This window comes from Cynocephalus volans, chromosome 13, assembly GCF_027409185.1.
Source record: "Cynocephalus volans isolate mCynVol1 chromosome 13, mCynVol1.pri, whole genome shotgun sequence".
In the NCBI taxonomy this organism is placed as follows: Eukaryota; Metazoa; Chordata; class Mammalia; order Dermoptera; family Cynocephalidae; genus Cynocephalus; species Cynocephalus volans.
In genome coordinates this window covers 75,601,708-75,624,120 of record NC_084472.1, presented here as the reverse complement: position 1 = coordinate 75,624,120, position 22,413 = coordinate 75,601,708, and the positions used below count along the sequence as shown (strand labels likewise).

At 36.1% G+C, this 22,413-nt stretch overlaps 1 protein-coding gene across 1 annotated transcript; it reads left to right on the top strand.

The window, feature by feature from the left end:
- Nucleotides 1-239: 239 nt before the first annotated feature.
- LOC134362075 (histone PARylation factor 1) lies at nt 240-22,413 on the top strand. The gene is made up of 8 exons (XM_063077423.1): nt 240-332; nt 3,149-3,308; nt 5,162-5,351; nt 6,573-6,671; nt 11,551-11,701; nt 16,666-16,753; nt 19,959-20,131; nt 22,162-22,413. The coding sequence occupies exons 1-8, from the start codon at nt 285-287 to the stop codon at nt 22,291-22,293; spliced, it is 1,041 nt and encodes a 346-aa protein (XP_062933493.1). The 5' UTR covers nt 240-284; the 3' UTR covers nt 22,294-22,413.

The following is a 22,413-nucleotide window of genomic DNA, read 5'->3' as shown; positions in this document are numbered from 1 at the left end:
CCCCTGAGAGACGTTCGGCGGCGGTGCTCGCCCACACCGGGACTCGGTCTGCTTAGACCGAAGTTGCACCTCCCTGGGGCCGGGCAAGGGAGCGGGCGGGGCTGAGGCGGCCCCGCTCCGGGCCCCAGGAGGCGGGGCGTGGGCGGAGCCTCTCCCCTAAATTGGCGCGCCCGCTGTGGCGCGGGGATTCGGATTGGTGGCGTTTGAACCCGGAAGCAGTCGGCGGTGTTCGGAAGCAGCCACGGAACGCGGCGTCCTGCGGGTGCTGCTGCTGCTGCTGCACAATGGTCGGCGGTGGCGGGAAGCGCAGGCCCGGCGGGGAGGGGCAGCAGGTACTGACAGAACGGCCGTGCTGGCTCCGCGGGGCGCTTTGGGTGATAGCCAGGGCACCTGGGGGCGCACATGTCATTCATCCAGTAATCACTGAGCGCCTGCTGTGTGCCCGGGAACAGCGGTCTGCGCCGGGTGCTCTCCCCGGGGCCGCTGTTTCCCGCTCTGCTGGGGGTTGGAGCAAGAATAAGTGCTTTTGCATCTTCTGCCCGACTCTTGGGCGGTTGCTGGAGAAGCAGATTAAACCAACCAACGGTTCATTCATTCAACCAGTCAAATTGATTGGAAACCGAATACTTAAACAGACACCGCGGACGCGAGATGAATCCGGCTGCCCCTGCTCCGTGCGGAGCCCCCAGCCGGGGAGGCGGGGCACAAGTGAACATCTATTTTACTGTAACTTTTTTGTTTGAGATTGTAACGCTGGTGTGTAGAAAGTGCTCTGGAAACACTGAGGAAGGATTTAACAGTCCCAGGGGACAAAGAAGTTTGTTGTTCTTAAGGCAACTCACGTTTGAGAATGGTTCTTGAAGGCAGAGAAGAGAAATAAGATCTCGAGAAGTAAAAATGTAGAGGACTTGGGTGCGCAGCGTAGCGTTCGGCTTGGTTAGAGGCTGAGAACCTGATCATAGAGGCACTAATAAGGGAGGGAGACAGAGCATGAACGTTCTCTCATACTTTTATATGATTTCAGAAGTTCTGTAACCGCTACAGTAGCAATAAAGGGAATCAGGCAGGAAGGAAGGGTCACTGTGATAACTAAAGTTTTAGAAAAATTACTATTTAATCCCTGCTCTACTTTCTACTTAGGGACATAGGGGAGTTACTTAACCTCAGTTTCTTCGTCTGTAAAATGTAATGTCTAGCCCATAAGGTAGTTATGAGGATTAAATGAGCTAATGCATAATAGTAGCATAGCACATAAGTGCTCAGTAAGTATTGCTTCTTACTTTTTTTCTACAATTATTATCTTTATTATTACTGTTAATACTATTGTATGCTATTATTGATATCCATTTTTGGATCCATATTTCAACAGCCTTTGTTTAATTTTTTCATGATGTCAGACAGATGCGTTATAATCTTTGGCATGATAAACTGTTATCATTCATCAATTTATGGTCCTCTTTTGCCTTATTTAATTATATAACACACACCTGTGAACCCATTGCCTAACCCAAGAACTGAAACACAATAGCTCTACATCTATGTATGTGTTCTTCACCTTTCTAACTTCTTCCTGTCACTCCTGTTCAGTGTTGCTACCTTTCTGAACTGTGTGTTTTTTCTTGCCTCATTTTTATACCTTTATCTCCTATGAACGTATACCTCAACAATATTTATTGTTAGTTGCTTTTGAACTTCATAAAAAGGCTATCATGCTGCATATAATCTTTGAGGACTTTTTTCTTCATTAAATATTATATTATTAAGATCGGTCCATATTGTTTAGCCATATTTCCTTTTTGCTATATGTAATATTCCATTGTTTGAAAGGTCTATACTATTCATTCTCCAGTCAATAGGCATTTCATTTGTTCTGTTTTTTGGGGGTTTTTTTGCTTTTAGAAACAGTGCCATCATGAACATTCTTGTATGTGTGATCTGATTTACAAATACAAGTCATTTTGTAGACTTTGAATGATACCTAACATAACATCAGTAAATTGGAGCCTACTAGGAAAATGGGAGAATATGAGAAACATCTAGGTCAGAATTCTCAACTTTAACACTGTTGACATTAGGGGCCAGATCAGTCTTCACTGAGTGGGCCTATCCTGTGCATGGTAAGATGTTGAACAGCATCCCTGGCCAATCCCACACTAGATGCCACTAGTATCCCACCCCCAATTTGTGACAATCAAAAAGGTCTCCAAACATTGCTAAATGTTTTCTGTGGGGACAAAATCACCCCCAGTTGAGAACCACTGATCTAAGTAGAAAGAATAGGAAGTAAAGAAGAACTTATCCAAAAAAAGAGGATCTATGTTTCTAGAAAGAAAACCAGATTGCTACTAGAAAACTAAAGATAAGTAACCTCCAACTAAGTATATTATCTTTACGGAAATTTATCAAATATCTAGTAGGCACTTTAAAATGTAACAAACACCTCCCCCCCCCAAACTTAGCATACTTATATTGCAGAGGTGCTAGAGATGAATTTTATAACCTAATCTTGGCATTAAAAGACTGTTTCTGAAATAATTGGATTTTTGGACTGTAGTGTAGTGGTATTCTGCTTTCCTAGGGACCTCTGTGTTGATGCTTAACATTGTCGCTAATCTCTCTCTTTTTATTAGCATCAAAAGGGAGGTGTCTATTTTTTAGGTTAAAGGATGAGTAATGATTGTAGTGGATAGCCCAGACACATCTCTGGTTGGAGTTTGCTGAAGAAAAAGTTTAACTAGTAAATCTCCTTACAACCAGTTATTGCTGACAATTTGCTACTGGTGTGATCAATTAATCTGTTTAAACAAAAGTCAGGATGACATCCTGTTAACCAAAAGAAGATGAAACCTGCCTTTTTCTCTTTTCTTGCTCTCTGTTTCTTTTTTACTTTTTTGTTTTGTTTTGTTTCCATTATCTTAGAGAAAAAATACTTAAAGACTTGTGTGAGTTCCTCTTGACCACCATATAAACTGTTCTTTTTTCTTTGCTTTAAAGAATTCCCAGGTGTTACTCAGAAATACCACTTAGAGAGTTTTAAAGAAAACACATGTATCTCAGAGTTGCGTGAGCAAGAATGAGCAATATTGTTATGCAAAGAAAGTTACTGAGATTACTTGTGGAGAACTAAAGTTTGTATACCAATTTTCAGTCTGAAAAAACAGTTGATGTGAAGAAGAGGAAATCCTGTGAAGCTGATGTCTCCAGTGACCTTCGAAAAGAAGTAGAAAATCATTACAAGCTTTCCCTACCTGAAGATTTCTATCACTTCTGGAAATTCTGTGAAGAACTTGATCCTGAAAAGCCAGCTGGTGAGTTGCTTCAGAATCATTCTCCTGCTTCTGCAGTGGAAAAGATAATAGGAAACTGGACCAAGGATAAAAAGTTTATAGAAAAACATTTTCAAAGATGTTTCTAATCAGAGAAATATAAATTAATGCTATTATAATATGCCAGTGTCACCTACTATATTGGCAAAGGTAAGTAAATAATATCATGACATTTTTTGATAGAAGTGTGAAGGTAAACAAGCATTTTCATATGTTGCAGGAATTTTAGTGTGATTTACCAGTTCTGCTTCTAAGAACTTGCTATGGATTAGGTGAGCTAAGAATTATGTTCAGGGATATTTATTGAAACAAAAAATGGGAAATGGCTTAAATGTCCATTAATAACACATCTGCTGAATGGATTTTCATAACTGCAAAACAATGAGTCACATTTTTAGGAAATGATAGTCTCATGCCTGAAATATGTTAAGTGAAAAAAGAGTGTTTATAGTATGCTACCATTAAAAAAAAGGATACACACATCACTGTATATTTTTCATATGCTTACCCTGTCTCTGAAAGGATACACAAGAAACTGATAATGAATTGTGATAGTTATTTTTCACTATATACCCTTCTGTACAGTTTACATTTTAACTAGTAAGCACTCTCCTACACTTGATAGAAATGTATATTCTACGAACTTTTGCAGTATATCAGAACATTTAAGCTGTACAGCATTTTCTCTAAAAATAGAGCTGGCTGTGTACAAACATGTATTAGCAAAGATGTTCCCAGAAGCATTTTCGGAATAGAAAAAAAATTAGTAGTATTAAACATCCATCAGTAGGAGAATAAATGGATATCTACCTCTTCATAATGGAATGTCATGCTGTATTAAAAATTATATAAAATAACTTTGAATAGCATGGGAAAATAGTCAGAAAATTTAAGTGGGGACAGGGTGGAGGATGAAAACAGCATTGGAGATTACAAAATGGCATAATATTACTTTTAATTAAAATATTTACACATTTATATTTGTTTGTAATGGGGGAAAGTGTGGAAAGTTATTACTGTAGACTATTAGCCATTATTTCTGGCTGAGATATGTGGTTTTAATTTTCTTGTTGCTTCAAAAATTAGTCCAGCTATGCTAAACTATTTTTTCCGCCCAGAATATCTCCATCCACATTGTTACCTCTTCCAAGAATTTTCAGGCTCTCTCTGTCCCTGCCTCCTGGGTCCTGCCTGAAGTGCTTCCCTCCTTCTTAGAGAAGCAGTAAGACCCATCTGAAGTTGTAAATTGTACATTTCCACAGACTTCGTGACTTCGTGGTTTTAATAGTCTCCCTCTGTTACCTGTGAATGGAGAAAGAAGATAGAATCATCCAGGGTTAGGGTTGGCCAAATAGATTGTCAAGGAACCTGGAGAGACAATTAGCTGAGGGAGAGGGAGGAGGAAGGAAATGTTTTTACCATCCTTAATCCCCCTTTTTTTATCTTGTCTCTCCCTTAATCTGTGTGTGCTACAAGTATTTAAGGCTAACAGCACTGTAGTAATGAGACAAGGGGTTGTGGCTCTAAAGTGCCTGTAGGAATACAAAACAGTCTTGCTTTGGCTAAAATAAGAAACAACAAGAATGTTTAGAATGTTAAGCTAGTTTCAATGGGAAATTTAAGAGGAAATCCTAAATGTAAATGCCATATTTATTACTTTGATTTCTTTTCCATTGAGTGTTTATAACTAACACCTTAACATATAACTAAATTTTTTTTCTTTTTACTTTAGAAACTTAAGACAATAGCTTAGAAATAGTTTACTAATGAAAAGACATCATTTTTCCCATCTGTCTCCAGAAAGTATTGTCTAAATAAACTTATTTTTGTTATAGATTCACTTTTTGCAAGCCTTGGACTTCGATTAGTGGGCCCTTATGATATCCTTGCTGGAAAACATAAAATGAAGAAAAAATCAACAGGCTTGAATTTTAACCTTCACTGGAGGTTTTACTATGATCCTCCTGAGTTCCAGACCATTATTATTGGAGATAATAAAACGCAGTACCACATGGGGTATTTCAGGTAAAGGATCTTTTCTCTAAAATACGGCTACTATCCTGCTAATGAGTATAAATAGATGATCACTAGCCTCAGCTGAGGTGCAGGGCATATTTTCCCCTTCTTGGCAGACACACGAGCCTTCTGTTGTTCTTGATGTTATCATCATTTTAACCTACCCTAGGATGAATGAATTTTTTAGGTTTAACCTCACTGTTTTTTCCTTTGTGGTTATAAACTTTTTTGTTTTTTGAGTTCAGAGGAGCTCTTTTAGCCCAAGAAGATAATTTAGAGCAGCTGTTGTGACTTAAGCCATGTGCTTCCAAGGGCCGGAGTGGCTACTAATAATTAAGAGTGGGCTCTGGAGTCAGACTGGTCCTGCTGTTTATAATCTGGGTGACCCTGTGCTAGTTATTAGTGACTGTGGCTTTCTGTGACTTAGTTTCCTCTCCTGTAACAGCTGGGATAGTAATTGTACACACACAATAGGAATACTTTGATTAAATTAATCCATGCAAGATGCTTAAAATGTTAAGAAGGAGAGGTAGCTTAAGGAGGGGAGAAATACCTTGTCCACTTGTACTAGTAGAGATGCTGTCCTTTAAAGTGGAGATTAAATGTAAGATGAATAGAGGAAAACATAAAATGTGCTCAGGGAGAAGTATTGTGGTACAGTAGAAGGCACATGGGGCTGGGAATTGGGTTGTATGGATTCTGCTTCTTGCTTTGACGTTAACTTATTAGGACCTTGGCCAATTAACAGGTTAACTCTCTGTATTAGTTTCCTTGATTGTAAAATAAAAGGATTTGGTTATATACATGAATAGGATTCTTTCACCTCTAATATTTTGTAATCCTCATCCTGTTTCTTTTTTGGTTTTCTACCTCTTCTCTTTTTTTCTTTCTTTTTTTTTCCCCCAACTCTAAAACTGAAGTAGAAATGATGGTTTATGATTTTTCCTACTACTTTTGATAGGCCTTATTCTACCTTTCTTTGTATTTGGATATAAAGGTAACAACGTCCTAAGAATCTTAATTTTAGGTTCTGTTGTATAAATAAGATTCGTCTTAGATTTTTTAGGTTTAGCCTCACTGGTTTTCCTAAGAAAGTTAGAAATTAAACCAGGCAAATTTATTCCAGTTTAAAAAAAAATTTACAGGTATAAATTATCGTCTGTAGACCTAAAATTCTACTACCTTATAAATTATGGGCAGCTAAATTTTTAACATCTTTTGCTCAAACAGGGATTCTCCTGATGAACTTCCTGTATATGTTGGTACAAATGAAGCAAAGAAAAATTGTATAATTGCTCAAAATGGAGATAATGTGTTTGCTGCAGTCAAGTAAGAAAATATTTCAACTCCTCTCCTATTTATAATTAAATATCTGTTTACAGTGTTTGTACTATATCAGTACATTACAAAGGGGAATTGAGGTATGCCAAAAGATGCAGGTTTCTAGTGATCATTTCCAAGATTTTTGCAGTCTTATCCACACTTCTATTTTGTTACACTTCACCAAAATATAACTCTTATATAACTAATTATTTTATTTGTTTAATGAAAATGTGCTTAATCTTGACCTCAGATGTCCCTTGGCAAAATCAAGTTTTTGTACATCTGATTTTAAATGTTCTCATTAAGGGCCGGCCCATGGCTCACTTGGGAGAGTGCGGTGCTGATAACACCAAGGCCGCGGGTTCGGATCCTATATAGGGACGGCCGGTTCACTCACTGGCTGAGCGTGATGCTGACAACACCAAGCCAAGGGTTAAGATACCCTTACCGGTCATCTTAAAAAAAAAAAAAAAAAAAAATTAAATGTTTTCATTAAGAGTTTATTTATGAGAACCCACTGTATATAGTTCAAACAGAAAGGTTTACTACAGTAAAGTAGGGGCTCATAAAATTCTTGAAAGTGCTGATGGAGCAGGCTGAGTCTCCAAGAATGACAGTTGTGTGGCAGAACTGGCTCACCAATGGAGTTTGTCTCTGCCACCATTGGGAAGCTGAGAAATCAAGAACTGCTGCCGCAGTGGGTGGCTCCAAGAGCACATTGTCTTTGGTATGGCCTGTGCCAGTAAAATGGATGCCCTACCCTCTCTGCCTCTGAGTCCCTGTGAAGCTAAGGACCAGGTACTGAGATCTCAGCTACAGCTGCTACAGAACAGTCAGATGCTTCTACAGCTGTGCTCACTGGTGGAAATGGCAGAAGCTTGGCCTGCATGGTGTCTCTTTCAGATTTCAAAGAATTGCATCTACTTGAGAGAAGCTAGGTCCCACATGGAATCTGAGTTGAAGAGTAGTATGGAAAGTGCAGCAAGCTTTCATTTGGAAGGGGGTGGAATGGAGCTGAGCAAGCCGGTCCTTACTGTATCAGCCACAGACATGACTGGAAGTCATTTGTCAGCAGTTATGCAGTTGCATTGTAATAAAACAAAGAAAGCAATCTTTATCACTTTAAACATAAGTAGATCATGTTTTGTGACCTGTTTTAATACTCTCCCTTTAAAGGGCTTTTATTCCCTGTGATTTAATAGTGCAAATTTGCCATAAAGAGAGTTCACATTGAGTCAACCTAGTGCAAGCCCCAGACTGCTACATATGTACAAAAGGGCAACTAAATTGTAGATATCCAAGAAAAGTCTCTTCTTTCTCTTCTAATGTACCTCTGAGTTTCATATACAATGTTGCTTTCTAATTTGTATCTTAAACCCTTCAGATTTATCATTCCATAAAGGCAGTAAGGGCAAGGGCTTTGTCTTGTGCATAGTACCTGCCCCACATTAGATGCTCCATAAATAATTTATTCGTGGACTGGGGCTGGCTCAGCTTGTTAGAGCAGGTGCTGATAAATAATTTATTCGTTCTACAAATACTTTGGCATTAAAAACACCTAATTTTTCATTTGTGTTATGTAACTATTTGTATAACTATATACAGTGGGTTCTCATAAATAAACTCTTAATGGAAATCTTTTTTTAAGAAGGAAGATAATTATAATGATTATTTGAAATAATCCAAGACTAGTCTGGTAAGTTTTTTTTAGCTTATTAGAGAGCACAGAAAAAAATGAAAACAAATTAATTGGTTGGTATTATTTATAATTTAGGTGAAGACCAGCGAGCGAGGGTTTGAGGAACTACATACCTCCAATAATTTATCTCAAACATAGGGGTAAAAGATTACTTTGAGATATATCTGTTTTAGTACTTTTTAAGTGTTATAACTGTTTTCATTTTGGGGGGACTTTAGTTAAATCACTAATCAGAACACTTAATTTCTTCCTATATTTCTCAACTTATTTCTGTAGCAGCCTTAAGGTCTTCCAAGAAAGACTTTATTATATACAAATTATTTTAATGCCCAGGGAAAGTACCTCTCTCCATGTAAGATTTAATAGTAGCTAAAGAAATGCAAATTAAGCCAGCAAAGATTAGTAAAAGTTAGAGTATGGTAACAACCAATGAGGGTTAGGGTGTAAGAAGCCTTACTGATGTGTTTATCGGTAAAACGTTTGTAGAGAGCAGTTTGAAAAATATTTAAACAACCATATTTCAAGATTTCTTGACAGATAACTAACATTTCCAGGTATTGTGCTAAGTACACATTTATACCCTTCAATCAGCAATTCTGCTTCGAGCTGTTGATCAAATTTTGGACAGGTACGCAAATATGTGTGTTTGTTACAGATTGTTTATAAAAATCAGAAGCAATATACATATCCAGCAATAGGGAAGATGAGGTAAACAAATATAAAATGGCTATACAATTTAATATGGATTTGTTGACTTTGTAAAGGGGGCAAATAACGGAATAGTATAAAATGATTCCACTTCCTACTGTCTAATGCACATGGAAAAAATCTAAATATACTCAACGTTTTAAGATATTTATCTTTGGACAGCAAAGTGAGGAGTGATTTGTTTTCCTCTTTTTTTTTTCTCTCCTAAAATAAATAAATGTGAGAACAGTTTTGACCTCCTAAAAAAGGTCTCGAGGACCCAAAGTCAAAACTATTCATGATAATAAAATGTTATCTTTGCACCAATGGCACAAAGGTAATGGTGGGTAATAGTGTTGGCACCTTTGCAGGAATCAAGATAGTGACACCAAATTAGCATTAGTCACTGCATTATTCACAGCAGTAGTATAATGCACATGTTATTTAAGAATGTCAGTGATGAAGGAGCATAAATATATTAGACCTCTACCACTGAGTACATCTTTCTAACATTCTGTGTGACAAAATGGGAAATACGTAGAAAGCATTTCTGCATACTATGGTTTGTCTCAAGGAAAAAAGCACATGTGCTATTGTTTGGGTTCTGAGTTGAACTTTTTCCCAGTTTTACTTGAGAGAGTGAGTGACTGACAGAGAGTAAGTGACTGACGAACTCTGGTTATTCGGGCATGGGTCCTTGCAAACATTTTCAAAGAAAAACAACTGACTAGTTGCTAGTGATTAACTTTTGTTTGAAACCTTGAATTTTAATTGGGGAAACTTGTAACCACCACTATAAACTTGACAGCTCTTCACTACCTAAAGACTTTTCTAATGAAATATGTGGTAGTATTAATGAATGTGATTTTTTTTCACAATGTTATATAATGGAATGAATTTGATCTGATGTAAAGTTTCAACATTTAGAAGGTCTGCATAATTTAGTGAATCAATTTTTACAAATGACTATTGCATGATGCTGTAAAACATGCATAGGTAAAAGATTCAGAGTTCAAGGCATTCCAGTGGATTTAATGTAACAGCACAACATGTTCATGGTTATGGTTTTAGTTTGCATATTGCACCTTATCTTTAAGCATCACAAAGCAGAGCATTGGAGAGTAGGTTTGAAACTGAGAGACAAAAGCTTAATAAACTGGTACAGTGATAGTCATAATAATATAAGTTTGTGTAGGCAGTTACTACGTGCCCTACATAGAGGTGGAGGTCAGAGAAGATATTTTATCTGGGCCTTGATGGATGCATAAGAACTTACTAGAAAGAAGGGGAAGAAGGGTATTTTAGGCAAGGGAGCAGTATATGAATGAAAGAATGGAAATAAGTGGCTCAGCATGAGAAGACTGAAGATTGATTCACAATCACAAATCATGACATGGTCGAATTTGCTTTTTATGGTAAATATAAATATATTCTATTTATATACAGCTGATTATGGTTGAAGGCAAGACTTATTGTAACTCTGTGTGACATAATTGGAAGATACTGATTTTGGTGGTTTGGATTTTTGTGGCACTTTAAATCTACCCGTACTAGCTCTCTGAACTTGGATAAGTTGATTATGCTCTGTTCTTCATGTCAGATATATAAATTGGAGCTAAGAATAGCACCTGCTGTAAGTGTTCTAAATCCTTTACAGTGCTCAGCCCATAGCAGTGTTGTAGTGCATACTATAAACTCTCAAATGTTTGTAGTGAATAGAAGTGTTTCATCCTGAGAGTCTGGTACTGGCTACAGAGGAAGGGGATTGATTTGTGTGTCCAACTAAGTGACACTTCCAGCTCTTCATTTTGTTCTTGACATTCTACACTGCTAGCAAAAATCTTAACTTGTTTATGATAAAATATAAAATTTCTTCTGTAACTGGCATTAACATATTGTACTGTTCACGTACTTCTAAAAACTACTTTGAAAGAAATACAAAAAAATTAAACAAAAACTACTTTGGATTGTGCTTTTGTATAAGCTTATAAAGTAGCTTTGCTTTCCTTTTACATTTTCTAAATTTATCTTAACACAAATTTGAAGTTGACATTTTAAAAAATCTATTGACCTTGGTATTATAAGTGTTCTCTGGCTCTTTAAAAATAATAAATCGTTTTTGGTATCTACATACTATTTTTTTTCTTTCATACCAGACTTCTCCAAAACTGTATGCATCACTTAATATTAAGAGATACAATTTAAAACTTGACTTAATCTCAGCTTTTAAGATATCTCATATCTTTATCATAGACATTAGAGTTAATACAAACTTGAATCATATTTGCTATTTCTGTGATTGGCAGCTTTTTATTAATATTGCTTTTCCCTTGTTTGAAGAAAACTATTAGGGATTTGGAGAGAACTGTTGGTATTTATTCTGCAGACTTTGTCCTAAGTGGAATTTGACATTTTTAACTTAGCTTCCTTACCTTTTAAAGGTACATGTACTTAGTACAGTGGTCTGCAATGTAATGGGGGCTTTTACTTCTCTTTCAGATTGTTTTTGATGAAAAAACTTAAAGAAGTAACAGATAAAAAGAAAACTAGTCTCTTGAAAAACATAGATGAAAAACTCACAGAAGCAGCCAGACAACTGGGGTACTCACTGGAACAGAGAACCATGAAGATGAAACAAAGAGATAAGAAAGTATGATTTCCATTAGTCTCTATTTTGCGGCTTAGCGGAGTTTTTCCTCTTGATTCCTTTCCACCTGCACCTTTTCCTTCTCTCCTCTAAGAGGATGCCATCTTTCAGGGGCTCCCTCCAGGGCTGTCAATACCTGGATGGCCAGGAGGGTAGCACTGAAGCAGGGGTCTGATGTCTGTAGGCTGAGTCACATAACATGTGATGTCGCCATTGTGGTTGCATAACTCAGGACGATATTTACCACTCTTAATCTTTTTTTATAAGTTAATCATTTTATAAAGTTAAGTGAAAGCAGCTTTGTACATAGATATTTACTTAAATTTCTTTTTTTAATAGTTGAGTTCTGTCGATTTAGTGCAATGTGTTTTTTGGGTGGCAGTTTTGTAAAGATACACCTTAGAGGACCTTAATTAAGACCTCAAAGGTAGTTCCCTTTTGAGTGACAGGGTATTAAGATCTGTTAATTTTCCAAGTAAACATGTGTATAAGCAATTCTTTTTCCTTTTTCCATATCGATCTCATCAACATTTCCTTGTGCATCTCTCCTAATGCCTGCAGTGTGAGCGGAGTGTTTCATAAAGGAGCAAATACTTCTGGGTTTTGGAATCTTTTGGTTTTTCAGTTATAAATTTCAGAGTAATCTTACAGAAAAGCTGGAAGAATTCTGCTTTGGGGTGAATGATAATTCTCCAGGAGTTTATTCTTATAATCTCTGGGGAGGAAGGACATTTGTCAGTGGAATAAGGGCTCCTCCTCCTCCCTGTTGTCTACTGTAACTGGTTCATCTGAATGTTCTAAGACAAATGAAGTACTTTTTATTCCCGAACAAACTAGTACTGGTAACAAAATACCTTAGTGTACTTGTTATTGAAAATCCTACTTCAGTTTCTTCTCTGATCTTGATTCAGCTACAGTGTGATATTTTGATAAGTTGTAGGCACTAAATTGGAGTCTTAGCAATTCTTTCTTTAGTACTAAAGACCAGAAGTCATTTTTATAAATGTACTTTTTTTAACAGACACATAATTTTTTTTGTTTTGTAATTGACACATAATTATATATATAAGATACAGTGTGATGTTTTTATACATGTATATATTATGTATTGATCAAATCATGGTATTTAGCATATCCATCATATTATTTCTTTGTGGGGAGAACATTCGGAATCCTGTCTTCTAGAAATTTTGAAACATTCACTATAATACTGTTTACTATGGTCACCTTACTGTGCTATAGAACACCAAAACTTATTCCTTCTGTCTAATTTTATACCCATTGACTAATCTGTCCGCATTATCCTTTCCTCCGTAACCTCCCCAACCTCTGGTAACCACTATTCTACTCTGTACTTCTAGGAGATCAGCTTTTTTGGATTCCACAAGTGAGTGAGATCATGTAGTATTTGTCTTTCTGTGCCTGGCTTATTTGACTTAACACAGCATCCTCCAGGCTTATTTTACTTAACACAGTGTCCTCCAGCATCATCCATGTTGCCAGATTTTATTCTTTTTTTATAGCTGAGAACTGTTCTACTGTGTTTATTTACTACATTTTCTTTATCCATTCTTCTTTTGATGGACACTTAGGTTGATTCCATATCTTGAGGAATTTTCATACTGTTTTCTCTAATGGCTGCACTAATTTACATTCCCACCAATGTGTATAAGGGATCGCTTTTCTCCACATCCATACCAGCTTTTGCTTTTTTTTGTCTTTTTGATAATAGTCATTCTAATCAGGGTGAAGCGATATTTCACTGTGGTTTTGACTAGCATTGTCTTGATGATTAGTGATGTTGAGCATATTTTCATGTACCTACTGTCCATTTGTATATCTTATTTTGAGAAATGTCTATTCAGCTCCTTTGCCTATTTTTTAATCGGATTATTTGAACTTTTGCTATTAAGTTGAGTTCCTTATATGTTTTGGATATTAACCCCTTGTCAGATGCATAGTTTGCAATATTTTCTTCCATTGTGTAGTTTATCATTACCATATGGTATTTTTAAATTACCGTAGGATTTTATATTGCTGTTTTACCCTTCTGGTTATCATAGGAAACTTCTACCTTATGACTAGAAGGAAGGGTAGCATTTCTAGCCTTATTGTTATGTATTCCTAACTTGTCTTGACTAAAGACTGAGCTTCTATAGACATAAATGCTGTTAGCAAATTCTTTAATTAGAGCTGTGTTTTTATTTTTCTGCCATCAACTATAATTTATTTCAGAGGAGATTTCCTTAGTTCTTCCCCATAACTGTAAATAAAGATATGATTGGAGTTTAAATTTTATAGGTATGTTTGTCCTGGCTCCCTCCCCCATGAGGTATCTTTTTAGTATTTGTCCTTATACAAAAATAGCTGGTAAAAACATAAATACAAAGAAGAAATAGCTTATAAGACAACGATGATATTATCCTCCCCTGTTGGTGATTATGCTTTCAGATCCTTTTCTGTTACATGAATAAGTTCTTTTATTGTTATCATGAGATCTTTATTTAATTCATATTTTTCTATTCCTGAACAATTCAATTCCAGTAGAATATGGGAGTTAGTGACTTTGTCCTTATGTATGAGAGTAATAATATATGCATTCTAGAATAACAGCACCGTATTACACACTGGAAATCTATGTTTTGTACTGACAATACCTTATAGTACTTTGGAAAGCAAAGACCTTATACAAGGTATTTCGTTTGCTCCCTGCAGCAAATCTGCAAACAAAGTAGGAATTATCATATTTTATAGATTAGTAAATTGAGGTTTATGTTTTATGTCAAAAAGCATAAGTAACAGATATGAGTCCTAAGTTCACATATTCTGTATTTAGCATTCTTTCCACCCTATCTTCTCACTAATTAGCTATGTGCCACTTCACCTTTACCTAGATTTCTTCATTTTTCAAAACGAACATTGGTTAAATTCTTAAAAGAGAGTAACTCATTCCATCCACCTCTGATCTGATGACTCAGGCTATTATTCATCCCTATACAGTTTTCCTAAATTTGTAATCTTATTCTTTATAATCAAATTAGGATTCTGATGACTTGCTAGTAACTGATGCCTCTTTATGGACAACTAGTACAGTTAACCATGTGTGGAAAATGTGCAATACTCATATACCATGGTTTTTTTGTGTGTCATTCAGCCTGAGTGGGGAAGAAGTGTCTACTGCTGTACCACTGTCATCTTTTTTTTTTTTCCCCATTATCGCTGTTTTATCACCTGCTTTTTACACTTAGGAATATATTACGATTATCACTTCATATTGCTAAATTTACGATCTTTCTCATAATTCTGAGTGGCTGCAGAGTACTGTGCTTATGTTCAAAGTTTAGGTTGCTTAAAATTTTTCACAAATACAACCCTGCCATAAATATCCTTGTATACCTTTATTTGCACACATATCTGATTATTTCCTTAGAAGAAATTCCTAGACATACTATTGCTACATCCAAAGTAGTTTAAAGTATGTGTACGTGTAGTTTTTCTTTAATGTTTCTAAGTTTATGAGGTTTTTTTTTTTCAGTGCTTTTAGTCTTTTCCATGATGATAGGTATAAAATGATACTTCATTGTTTTAATTAGCATTTCTTTGATTATAAAGGGCATAAATATTTCTCACTTATTTGGACATTTCTGTTTCTTTTGTGAACTGCTTGAACTTTGAACATTTTTCTATCAGGGTTAGAATTAATCTTTCTCTTGTGTATTAATTAGAGTGTTAGTCTTTTCTTCATTTGTAAGACTCCCTTATAGTTTTAAAGACATTCATATTTATTAATTTTACTGATATATATTTTGCAGATATCTCTCATCACTTAATTTGTCTTAATTTGTTCTTGATTTTTTTTTTTTTACTTGACAGGTTTTTATTTTATGTAGTAAACTCTATGTCTTTTCCTTCTTTAACACAAAATTATTTTTTTAAATGCCTTTTTCTTCTAGTAGTTCTATGGTTTATTTTTAAATTTGATCCTGAAATCCAACTGCAATTATTTTGGCCTAAAGACTGAGATGTAAGACTGTGTTTTCATTGTCTTTTCCCAAATGGTGAGCAATTGTCTGAAAACTTCTTTTGAATAATCTGTCCTTTCTGGTGGCTTAATATGGGTAATGAAAGAAGCAAGAGTGGGAGAGGGGGGGCATTAGAGTGAAATAAGTTTTAAGATACTTAGGTAAGGAGACTAAAATTAGAGTTTATTTTTAGTTAGTGACGTTCTTCTGTCTTGGAAGTTTTCATTGGGCTGTATAAAGGAGTGGAATATTCAAAACAGATGTTTCGTTAAGGAAAGACCTAAACCTGATGCCACTAGTGTGAATAAAAGGAAGAATGTAGACTAGAAGGCTTGTGGTGGTGGTTATAGTTGGGACTGTTTTTGTCTTTGAAGATTACTATTTAGTAAAAATCTTACTGGTCATATGATTTGCCTTCATAAAGGGCACCACAAAAGTAGAAACTGCCCTATTTGGGGGAAATTTGCAAACAAGCCTAAGTTTTCCAGTTAAAAGTAGGGGGTGGGGAGAGTCTGAATTTGGCAGGATGGATGAGAGGAATTCTGTCCAACCACATCTTTCTGCTAACAAAAACTATTGTTCCGTCATCCTTTTAGACCAAGGTTTTCACACTTTCTACCTAGAAGATACTTTGACTTTAGGAGAAACTGATATTCTGGCTTGTCTCCTATATAGGATGCATTGGGGTTCTTCCCTAACAAATCTGGATGCTTCTAAATGGCTGGCACAATTAATAAAAGCCAATTATTTCACTGTTTTATAATTACTTCAAGTGCTTAAATTTTAGTTAATTTTACGGGAAAGAAATAGTATTAAACTCAACCCAAAGGTCAAATTTACTAAAATAAAATGTCATTGGATGTTATGTGTTGGCAGAAATGTTGAGGGTTTGTGTGTTTTTTGTCTATTTACCATGACTAAGTTTTCTCTTTTTCTTTAACTTAGGTTGTGACAAAGACCTTTCATGGTGCAGGCTTGGTTGTTCCAGTAGATAAAAATGATGTTGGGTACAGAGAGCTCCCTGAAACAGATGGTAATATATTTCACATGTAAACATGTGTATATATGTTAATATATATGGAGGAAGGTTTTCCTTATATTGGGAAATAGGTGTGTACATACGCCTTTTGTGAGATAGTCACTAGACCTTAGTCATAAAGAGCAAGCTTAGGTTTTAGAGTCCATTCATGCATGAATTAAAGCTGGGTTCATAGCTGTATGACCTTGAGCAAATTTTTTAACCACACTAAAACCTTGTCTTTTTCATCTGTAAAATGGGGTTAATAACATTTACTTCATTAGGGGTAATTAAGGTGTAAAAATAGTATGTCAGGTGTTTAGCACAGCACTTGCCTCATATGCTCAAAATATGGTAGTTATTTTTAAAAATCTAAAGAATTTTAACCTGCTGCCTAGTTACTTTTTCTGAACTATTTTGGAAACTTTGGCATTACAGTCAACTTGCAAAATGGTAATTATGGAAATAGTGTGCATTTCTTTGTAAACATTGTTTCTTCTGCATGTGAAATTGTTAGCTTTCAGAAGCCCAAGATCCTGAACTACTTCATCTATAAGCATAAAAACACTTTGAAAATGGACTACTACACAAAATCTGATTATTGCTATGCTAGCGAAAGAATTAAAATCACTTCTTTTTCCCTCCCCTCCATTACCTTCTCATTATGAATGTCCCTGTTGGCATTCCTTTATTTATCATCCTGTTCCAGTGGGGATAAATCTTAAAGGGAAATAAAAATGAGCACCTCCTCAAGGAAGATCTAAGCATTCCTGCCCAACATATATAAGAATATTTGGCCATCCATTTTTTGGAACAGAACTAACTAGCCTTGGTAGTTATCAGTCTCTGCGGTTGGGACCTGGAAATCTGCATTTTTAATCAATTCGCTAAAACAACTGTTCTCAAACTTTATTGTGCAGTCTCTGGCCAATAGAATGAGATGTGTTATATGATGACTATTTGTATGTAACTTTCTTTGCTATACCCCTAACACTGTAGAGGAATTTCATGGGAGAATTGAATGTGGCTGAGCTGTCTAATACAGTAGCCACTAGCCACGTGTGGCTCCTGAGCCTTCAAATGTGGCTGTTGTGACTGAGGCACACAGTTTGTAATTTTGTTTAATTTTAATTTTAATTTATAAATTGAAACAGGCTTAGATGTCTTTATATTGATTATATGTTGAAATGATACTATTTTGGAAATATTGGGTTTAATACAATATCTAAAAATAATTTCACTTGTTTCTTTTTAATGTGGATACTTAAAAAAAATTTACGTACGTAGCCTGGATCATATTTCTCTTGGACAAGCTGATCTGTCCCATATCTCCTCCCTGAAGCTAGAAGTAAAAAGTCCCTGGTGGGGAAAGAGTGTAAGCTCTAGCTACTGTTCAGTCTTCTGCTTATACTCTAAGTAATTGTCTCCTCTGCCTCTCTACTCACTAGTCCATCCAAGGCTTTAAAAAGCATTTTAACCATCTCATTTAGGAGAGGTTGAAAACATTCGTTATAAAGACAACAGTCTCTAAAACGTTATGGGTGGTGGATGTTAAATTGTAGTACCCTGAAGTAAAGCCTGTTACACTACCCTAATTGTGGGTTTTATGTCCAAGTCTAATATCCTAGGCATTAGATCCTTCTGTGGTTTAATTATTTTTGAATGAAAGTGGTAGCAAGGCATGAAAGTTAAGGACCTAATCTTGCTTTTGCCTAGTCTTTGCCAGGAGGTATAATTGACTGGCAGTTTTTTACTATGTGACAATGATCAGCAAATCAGTTAAGTTTTTTTTTTTTTTGGTCTTTTTCGCGACCAGCACTCAGCCAGTGAGTGCACGGGCCATTCCTATATAGGATCCGAACCTGTGGCGGAAGCGTCGCCATGCTCCCAGCGCAGCACTCTCCCCAGTGCGCCATGGGCTCGGCCCTAAATCAGTTAAGTTTGTTCCTAACTAACATCCCCTTTGAAGCTTCTTACAATAACATTTTTACTTAGTTTGTTTTTGGCACCTGGCCAGTACAGGGATTGAACCCTGGACCTTGATGCTATTAGCACCATGCTCTCTAGTCAACGGAACTAACAGTTCAGCCCCACAATAACATTTTAACTTGGCAAATAAGATACCATTTATCAAGCAATTCTTAGGTGTCATGATGTACTGTACCAAGTGATGTATATGTAATATTATTTAACCCTTACCCAATACTTTTAAAGTATGTCTTATTCCCATTTTCACAAGGGAAGCAGATCCAGAGTGTTTAGCTCTAGGCAGTGAGGGAGCTGGATCTAACTTGGTCCGACTTCTAGAGTGTGTACCAAAGTGAGAATAATTGCTTAGGTGTTTGCCTGATTGTTACTTTGACACGGCCACTACAGCATAGCTTAAGTATTCCAGTTGGTGGTAGTGGAAGGGATACAATAAGAATTAAGTATCGCAACTCCTAAATCATTGAGTATTTTGAGTAGTAACATTTAAGGCTTGATTATTATTAGAAATTTTCCTCTATGTTCTTACCTCAAATTACACTTTTGCCATGGCAACACCTATCCCACCTTGGTAAAGATTTAATACAGGTTTAATCCTGCAGTGAATTCTTGTCTCTTACATTGTTATCTTTTTCTGTTTGTTTTTACTTCACAAGTCACCAGTAATTTTTTTTAAAATAAGGTAAGACAGGGCAAAAAGAAGTAATCTTGTCTATCTGGATTTTCTTTTTTTTAATCCAACTCCTAATATAGTGCATGGATTAGCCCAGGGGTTGACAGACTCTCTGTATAGGGACAGAGAGTAGATGTCTTATACTTTGCAGGCTACATACAATCTCTGTCACGTGTTCTTGTTTTTGTTTTATTTTCCAGCCATTTAAGAATGCAAAAATATCCTTAGTTTGTGGGCAGTTAAAAACAGGGTGAGCCAGGTTTGGCCAAAGTTTGCTGACTCCTGGACTAGCCTATTGAAAATCTTTGAAAGCTTATATAAAATCATGATTGCAAGTACAAGAAATCTTTTTTGTTAAGCTATTTTTATGCTTGAATCATAAATAGAAAAATTATTAACTCGCCATTCTAAATTACAGTGCTGCAGATTACTACTCTATATAGCATCTGTCTCGTACTAAAGTAATATGAGGGAAAACTCCACTTAGTCTTTTTACCTTTGAGGATGGTTATAATCTCTTAATTGTGTAGATAATCGTCTTATATCATTGATTTCTTTCAGCTGACCTCAAGAAAATTTGCAAGACAATTGTTGAGGCCACAAATGATGAGGAGAGACTAAAAGCTTTTGCTCCCATTCAGGAAATGACAACTTTTGTGCAGTTTGCTAATGATGAATGTGACTATGGCATGGGGCTTGAGTTGGGAATGGACCTTTTTTGCTATGGTTCACACGTGAGTAAAAAAAAAAAAAACCCACCTCCAACCACCCAACCTCCTTCCCTCTCCCCTCTCCCTACATATACACACACTCAAATGTGCATGTTTATATCCCAAGTTCCAGCATAATAGAATATGGATTCAGCTGGCATTTCAAAATGAACTTTTTGAAGTGATTTTTAAGTAGATCTTTTAAAAATATTTATTTGAAATCCATCTCGTATTCTGGCAAAGGTGAATAACCAAGATTATTTACTTTCAGGTTTATGTTGAAGTGACATAGGGACATGTGCTTTAGTTTGGTATATGTTTGTGGGTATGTACACACACCTTTCCTTAGACTTTATTTCCATTGTGCTGGAGGGTATTTGTTATTATGCTCGAATTCTTAGATGAAGAGTAAATATTTTAAATATGCTTTAAATTAAATTATTTAAAATATAAGAGATGCTATTCTATCATGAATTGTTTGCTTATTAAATAATAAAAATTTACTTAAGGCTAAACCTGTGTTTACTAAGTGTACTTGCCTCAAGATCAAACTGGCACTAAGTTACAGTGGCTATAACATGCTTCTGGGGCTAAAGTGGCTTTAAATCACATCTTCCCCAGCTTTGTAAGACTGGGCAATTTTTCCAACTCCCCTGTACCTGTTTCCTTACTTGTAAAATGTCTGTACACGTGCACATGTATGCACACACACACACACACACAGACTATTTAATTCTCCTTTAACCTACTTTGTAACCAAGTCACAGACAGGCAAAGCATCTTGCCCAGATTAACACAGGCAGTCTGGTCCCAAAGTTAGTGTCTAAACCAGTAATCCCCAAACTACACGTAGAGTGCTTATGTATCACCTGGAGATACTGTTAAAATGCAACCTCTGTTTTAGTAGGTCTGAGATGAGACCTGCAATGAAGCATTTCTGACATGCTCCCGGGTAATGGTAATGCAGCTGCTTTACAGACCACACTTTGAGGAGCAAGACTCAACCAGTAGCTCTTTATCTTTAGCGCACACCAGCATCATCTGGGTGGGCTTGTCCAAACACAGATTGGTGCAGCCCTCACCTCTCCCCCGAGTTTGAGTTATGGGGTGCATCCTGAGAATTTGCATTTCTAACAAGTTACCAAGTAAAGTTGATGCCACTGGTAAGGGGAGTATATTTCAAGAACCTTGCTATAAACCCTATTAAACTGCCTTCTCTGCCTACCTCCTATATGATGGTTATCAGTGAAATTAATCAATGTTTAACAGCCAGAATGACAGTGATTGACCAATCAGAATAATGCTTGACCTGCCTGAAAGAACCTAACCGTAAATAAGTACAGCTGTAAGATGTGAACCAGCTGAATAGCAAACTTGATTGTTGAGAACTGTAAGAGTTATGAAAAGTAGCAAAGAACTTATTACCGCATGCTGAAGTGCTGAATAAATGTTTATTATTAGCAACAAAAGAATGTAGCATTGCTAATTTTTCTACTAGTATACATGTAATAGCAGTAGTCTAAAATTGCTTCATAAACCTAAGGCACTGACTCTTAATGGGATGGAGGGGTTTTGTGGTGGGGGGTAGAAGAGAAAAGGAATTTGAGGATAAAGAGAAGTGTGTGTGATTTGAAAACCCACATACAGCATAGCTATTGTTACAGAATCAACTAAGGAAAAATCTTGCTTTAAAAAGCTTGAAATCTTGCCTGGTGGAAATATACTGGAGAGAAGAAAAGAGTATTTGAAGGCATAGTTTGGGGTGAAAAAAGTTAAAAAAAAAAAACGAATACTAAGGAATAAGGAAGCTTAAATTTTTAGCTTGGTTTTCCTCTGAATTTTCTGCAAGATATGCCATTAGTCTTTAACAGCTACAAGGCTGCTCTTGGATAGAATGCCAGGTGCCTATGCCCGAATTCACTGTTCACTAATCAAATGAGAGAATAGCTAAAATGATTTTGGAAGTAGGCTTCGTTACATGTGTTTTTTATAATGTATTTTCTGCTGCTTACTAGGGCATCTGCTTAATGTTAATGTTATATTTTATTTTTCAGTATTTTCATAAAGTTGCTGGCCAGCTTTTACTTCTTGCGTATAATCTGTTGAAGAGGAATCTGTTTGCAGAAATTATTGAAGATCATCTAGCAAACAGAAATAAAGAGAACATCGACCAACTTGCAGCATGAGAGAGAGCTGGCTTTGTTCGGTGTATAATATTTTAAAGCATTTGTATTATACTTATGATTTTTGTTTTTTTTTTCAAGGAATACAAAAAATAAATCAATGGAAACATTTACTAAAAATTT

Coding starts and splice junctions, on each gene's coding strand:
- LOC134362075 (XM_063077423.1), top strand. CDS start 285: ATGGTCGGCGGTGGCGGGAAGCGCAGGCCCGGCGGGGAGGGGCAGCAG. Junction 16,754..19,958: donor AGAGCTCCCTGAAACAGATG/GTAATATATTTC, acceptor GATTTCTTTCAG/CTGACCTCAAGAAAATTTGC. Junction 20,132..22,161: donor TTTTTTGCTATGGTTCACAC/GTGAGTAAAAAA, acceptor TTTATTTTTCAG/TATTTTCATAAAGTTGCTGG.